Source organism: Eriocheir sinensis, chromosome 12, assembly GCF_024679095.1.
Source record: "Eriocheir sinensis breed Jianghai 21 chromosome 12, ASM2467909v1, whole genome shotgun sequence".
NCBI lineage: Eukaryota > Metazoa > Arthropoda > Malacostraca > Decapoda > Varunidae > Eriocheir > Eriocheir sinensis.
In genome coordinates this window covers 15,739,748-15,745,830 of record NC_066520.1, presented here as the reverse complement: position 1 = coordinate 15,745,830, position 6,083 = coordinate 15,739,748, and the positions used below count along the sequence as shown (strand labels likewise).

The window sequence follows — 6,083 nt, the reverse complement described above, 5'->3', positions numbered from 1 at the left end:
TATTCATTTATATTTTTACAATTACCCATTATTACTATCGTCTTCCAAATATGTCGAGGCCGGTCTGGCGTTGGCTCCCGCGGGTCCATTCCTCCCCTCTGCTCTACCACACAGTCCCAACACCTATCTCTTCCTCTCATATGTAAGCTATAGGTAACATATGAGAGGAAAAAATAGGTGTTGAGACTGTGTGGCAGAGCAGAGGGGAGAAATGGACCCGCGGGAGCCAACGCCAAAACGGACTCGACAATTTTGTTTCCCTATAGTCTAATGATTTTCTGTAACGATACCGACATTCACGATACTTTATTAATTAGTCACCTCTTCAGTTTTCTCTTTGATTGAACAATGACGTCATGAACCCAAGAACCAAGCTGGCTGGAAGACCTCTCCGCCTCGGCCTTGCTATATAGTGTTTCTTTATCGTGATGAGACCCCTCGCGTGGCAACAGATACTTTTGAAACGTGTGTGATAGGAGTGCACGAGTCTGCGTCAAATTCTACACACACAGACCATCACGCCTCTCCTTATCTACTCTGCCTTCACTTACTTGCCACTCGCTCAAGGGACGCTCTATTGGACGCGGCTGTAGTGGTGGTGGTAGCAGAGGTAGTAGTAGTATTGGTAGTGGTAGTAGTGGAATCGAAAGAAAGAGAAGAGGAGACGAGAATCACTGGAGCCGCTTGAAAAACAGAAAAATGGTTAGCTGAGTTGAGGGAAGAATATCATTTGTTACTTAAAATAATTTGGTCATGTCGTTGTTTTCTTGTTTTTTTCTTTTTAGGGTGAATGCGAACGCTACTAGATTAAAGAAAGAAACTTATTACCCTCATATCAAAAAAGGAAAAAAAAATCTAAGTGTTTGTTCCTATGCGGTAGAAAAAAGCCAAAACTAGAATAAAAATCGTTGAGCATAATGATTTAGAAATGTTCACGTGGCAGAGCTAAAGATCGGATGAACCCACAGGAAAAAAAAGACGTATTGTGCCTAATAATAAGAATCTACTAGTGTATGAAGTGCATGTAAAAGGTAATGAATGATTGCGGTTATCGTAAACAGCTCGAAGTAACCCAACAGATCAATACGGAATGGGCGTTTAGGAGCACAGTGTTGGGAAGAAGACGAAGGAAGGAAGGAAGGAAGGAAGGACAGAAAAAAGGGAAAGAAATAGCTAAGAATCCATTGACGGGGGATCTGAGAGGATAGTTTAGGACCAGTGTTGGGAAGAAGAAGAAGGAAGGGAGAAAGGAAGGAAGGAAGGAAGGAAGGAAGGAAGGAAAGAAAGAAGGAAAGAAGGGAAAGAAAATGTTCAGAATCCATTGACGGGGGGGATCTGAGAGGATAGTTTAGGACCAGTGTTGGGAAGAAGACCAAAGAAGGAAGGAAGGAAAAAGAAAGGAAGGAAGGAAGGAAGGAAAGAAAGAAGGAAAGAAGGGAAAGAAAATGTTCAGAATCCATTGACGGGGGGGATCTGAGAGGATAGTTTAGGACCAGTGTTGGGAAGAAGACCAAAGAAGGAAGGAAGGAAAAAGAAAGGAAGGAAGGAAGGAAGGAAAGAAAGAAGGAAAGAAGGGAAAGAAATAGCTAAGAATCCATTGACAGGGGGCATCTGAGAGGATAGTTTAGGACCAGTGTTGGGAAGAAGAAGAAGACGAAAAACATTATCGAGGTAGCATTGAAGTAGCATATGTTATTGTGCAGGACATTATCGAACCATAGTGAAAAAAAAAAAGATCAGGTAAGGAAGAAATAGAGAAATACGAGTAACAGGTGTCATTGGCGATCTGAGTAATGTCATGGAAATAGTTTGTTGCTTTGAGGGGGAAGGTCAATGATTAAACTATTACGCTATCGATGTGACCTCTAACGTACAGGAGCAGATCACGTCATGCATAGGAAAACCATCATGAAAAGTTTGAATAAGAAAATACTGGGGAAAGATTTAAAAGATGCCTTGGGGTAAAAAACGGACCTACTCGCTCTCCATGTGATCTCTAATGAACAGGAACAGATCACGTCATGCATAGGAAAACAATCGTGAAAGGCTTGAATAAGAAAATACCGGGGAAATAGTTAAAAATTTCTCTTGAGGTTGATAACTGAACTACGCGTTGTCCAAGTGATTTCTAATGAACAGGAACAGATCACGTCATGCAAAGGAAAACAATCGTGAAAGGTTTGAATAAGAAAATACTGGGGAAAGATTTAAAAGATGCCTTGGGGTAAAAAACGGACCTACTCGCTCTCCATGTGATCTCTAATGAACAGGAACAGATCACGTCATGCATAGGAAAACAATCGTGAAAGGTTTGAACAAGAAAATACTGGGGAAAGATTTAAAAGATGCCTTGGGGTAAAAAACGGGCCTACTCGCTCTCCATGTGATCTCTAATGAACAGGAACAGATCACGTCATGCATAAGAAAACAATCATAAAAGACTTGAATAACAGAATACAGGGAAAATGGTAAAAAAAAAAGGAATTAGGAAAGAGGGAGCGGAGTGTATTGATGAAGAAACTCAATCAGACAGTTAAGTGCAGCGAGTTCGGAAAGGTAAACAACATGATTGGCGGAGCGTGGGCGATGATGATGATGATGATGATGATGGGAAGAGGAGGAAAATGCTGCCCGTTTCGGAGAGATAACAGGCAACATTTACGAGTTTTTTCATGGACTAGAAAAAAACAAAATGACTGCACTTTCCAGGCGAGCATTGCAAAAACAAGGTAATTATTCCGTGTGTGTGTGTGTGTGTGTGTGTGTGTGTGTGTGTGTGTGTGTGTGTGTGTGTGTGTGTGTGTGTGTGTGTGCGTGTGTGTGAAAGTTTGTGTGTGTGTGTGAAAGTGTGAGGAAAATATTATTCTTTCTCACGCAAATATCACTTAACTTTCTCCATAATGCTTACGTGTTTTCAACTTTTCAGATATTTTCATTTCTATATTTGTGTTTTTTATTATATCTAACACCCTATTCTCTTCAACTACTCGTGTTATCATGTCTTCTGAAGGTTATCCATCTCGTAGTTGGTGGAAAACATTTAAAGAAAGAGAGGTAGGAAGGAAGGGTGGAGCGAAGGAAGGAAGGAAGGAAGGAAGGGAGCTGGCTAGGAATTAAATATATGGGGATCAGTAGTGTTTAGGACCACAGTAATGGGATGAAGACGAGGAAGGAAGGAAGGGAGGGAGGTGGGGAAGGAGAGAGGAAAAGAGTAAGGGAGAGAGAGAGTGGGAGATGGAACGAAAGGTTGTGGGCGGGGTGGAAAGAGAGAGAGAAAGGTGAAGGGCAGGGAGGGAGAGAAGGAGGGAGTGAGGAAAAGGGCAGGAGAGAGAAAGAGAGAGGGATGGAAGGAGAGTTGGAGAGAGAGAGGAAGTTAGGAAGGAAGGAAGGAAGGAAAGGAACAGACTAGAGATTCATTAAAAGGACATCGTGAGGGTTTAGGAGCACACTGTTTGGACGAAGACGAAGGCGAGGAAGGAAGGGCGGAAGGAAGGAAGAAAGAAAAACACAAAAAAAAGAAAAAAAGGAAAGAAATGAAAGAAAATGCAAAAAAATCCATCGACAGGGAGAGGAGAGTTTAGGACCAGTTCTGGGAAGGAGAAAAAGAAGAAGAGGAAAAACAATGTTGAAGTAGCATATATTATTGTGGAGAACAGTATTAAACCATAGTAAAAAAATGAACACAAGTAGAGGAAAAAAAAGTTACACGAGTAGGAAAAACAATATTGAAGCAGCATATGTTACTGTGGAGGACATTATTGAAGCATAGTAAAAAAAAGTGAACACAAATTAGAGGGGAAAAAAATGTTACACGAATATAATAACCTTGATATTTCCTAATGGTGGAAAGCCAGGAAGTGAAGTGGCGGGAACAACAACAACAACAACAACAACAACAACAACAACAACAACAATAATAATAATAATAATAATAATAATAATAATAATAATAATAATAATAATAATAATAATAATAATAATAATAATAATAGTGATGGCAGTCTGAGGGATTATTATCATTATTTTCCCGCCCTGTGTGTGTCGTGTGTTGCCTGGAGACCGCCCCACTCAAGGAGCCTCAAGAGTAGACGAGGGAAAAAAAAAAATACACGAGTGATCCTCCCCTTGAAGTACCTTGTTAGTGCTCCAATGTCCTTTTATATTACCGTAAGGCCGCGCACGTGTACCTGTGGTGGTGGTGGTGGTGGTGAGGGAGAGAGGAAAGGCGTAAGAGAGAGAGAAAGGGGGATGGAACGAAAGGTTGTGGGCGGAGGTGGAAAGAGAGAGGGAAAGAGGAATGGAAGGACAGGTGAAGGGCAGGGAGGGAGAGAAGGAGTGAGAGAGGAAAAGGGAAGCAGAGAGAAAGAGAGAGGGATGGAAGGAAAGATGAAGGGCAAGGAGGGAGAGAAGGAGGGAGAGAGGAAATGGGAAGGAGAGAGAGAGAGGGATGGAAGGAAAGTTGGAGAGAGAGAGGGAAAGGAAGAGAGTAGAAGGCAAGGAGACAAAGAGAAGTATGGAAGGAAATGTGGGAGCGGAGAAGGAAAGAGGGAGGAGGAGGGTAAAAGGGAAAGAGAGAGAGAGAGAAATGAGTGGAAGGAAAGGCGCTGATAGAATTGACTGTGTGTGTGTGTGTGTGTGTGTGTGTGTGTGTGTGTGTGTGTGTGTGTGTGTGTGTGTGTGTGTGTGTGTGTGTGTGTGTGCGGGGGTGAGGGGTAGGGGGGGGGAAGAACGTCTTAAACCCACACATAACACCACAGTACGACTCCCTTTTGATCCCACGGACGTCGCTTGTTAGTGTACCCTGCGGCATCATCGTCGGGAGGGATTTGTGTTGTGCGCTCGGCGGCTGATTCCCACTTCGAGGTGTTTACGTCCTCCTCTGCAAGCTTCCCATGAGACACTCGCTTCCTATTTTTACACAGAACTGAATATCCTTTCCCTTTTATTAACGATGCTCGGCGGGAACGATCAGTTTGTATTTACGACTACAGTAATGGGGAGAAAATGAAGACGAAGACGAGGAAGGAAGAAAGGAAGGAAGAAAGGAAGGAAGGAAGGAAGGAAGGAAGGAAGGAATGGAACAGGCTAGGAATTCATTAAAAGGGCATCATGGGGGTTTAGGAGCACACTGTTTGGACGAAGACGAAGGCGAGGAAGGAAAGAAAAAGAAAAAAAGGAAGGGAAAACGGAAAGAAAATGCAAAAAATCCATTGACAGGGGCATCAGAAAGGAGAGTTTAGGACCAGTGTTGGGAAGGAGAAGAAGTTGGTTGGGTCTTTCAGTTATTGTGGGTTGTTGTGACGGATAGAATCAAATCGAAATCCAGACCGTGTGTGGGACGTCAGTACATGAAGAGGACACCGTAAACAGTCTACCCACACAAGAAGGAGAATAATAAATGGCTCAACTATCAGATTATATTGCTTGTGTCCCATCCCCAGCCTCTAGCTCTCTTTTTTTCCCTCTTTCTCTTTCTTTCTTCCATGCACACTCCTCTCTCTTTGGCTGTCTTTTTTCCCCCCCTCGCCTTTGTCTGTCTGTCTTGCTATATGTGTCTGTGTATGTCTGTCTCTGTCGGTGTATGTAGGTGGGCTAGATTTATTTTTCCTTTTTAATAGTGAAATACAGCCACTTCAATTGCTCTCCTTCAGTTCCCTTCACTCCACACAAGGCATCCATCTGCGGAGAGTGGGTTTTGTAAGGCCTTTGTGAGGGCCTTTGTGAAGGATTTTCTAAGCAGCTCGGAAACCATTAGCATGAAAATGATACTCTACCTTCAGCTGTCCTATGACCTCCTTTGGCCTAAGCTCCTCTTGTCTGTCATCAGGAGCCCCTTATCCCTCTACCTTGTGTGTGTGTGTGTGTGTGTGTGTGTGTGTGTGTGTGTGTGTGTGTGTTCAATCTATCTTTCAGTTATAACCCCTAAGCTATTTATTCCCACTTTCCTTTACGTATATCCCACCAGTCTGTCAGCGAGGTGCCCCAGACAACAGCACGGTAAAGTCGGACACCGTGTTTTTTGCAACCTTGTCGTACCTTGCGGGAAACAATAACTCCGGGTTGTCAGGTGAACTAAAACGATC

General features: G+C 43.0%; 1 protein-coding gene across 9 annotated transcripts in view; it reads right to left on the bottom strand.

Annotated features, from left to right (window-relative positions):
* LOC126997489 (probable 3',5'-cyclic phosphodiesterase pde-5) overlaps positions 1 to 6,083 on the bottom strand; it is a 164,627-nt gene that overhangs the window by 41,088 nt on the left and 117,456 nt on the right. For 7 of the 9 annotated variants that reach the window (XM_050858592.1, XM_050858594.1, XM_050858593.1 and 4 more), the window contains one exon: positions 552 to 683. The exons of the other annotated variants lie outside the window; for them this stretch is intronic. In XM_050858592.1, coding sequence (XP_050714549.1) covers positions 552 to 683 — 132 coding nt within the window. The remainder of the gene's footprint in view (positions 1 to 551; positions 684 to 6,083) is intronic. 9 annotated transcript variants of the gene reach the window in all.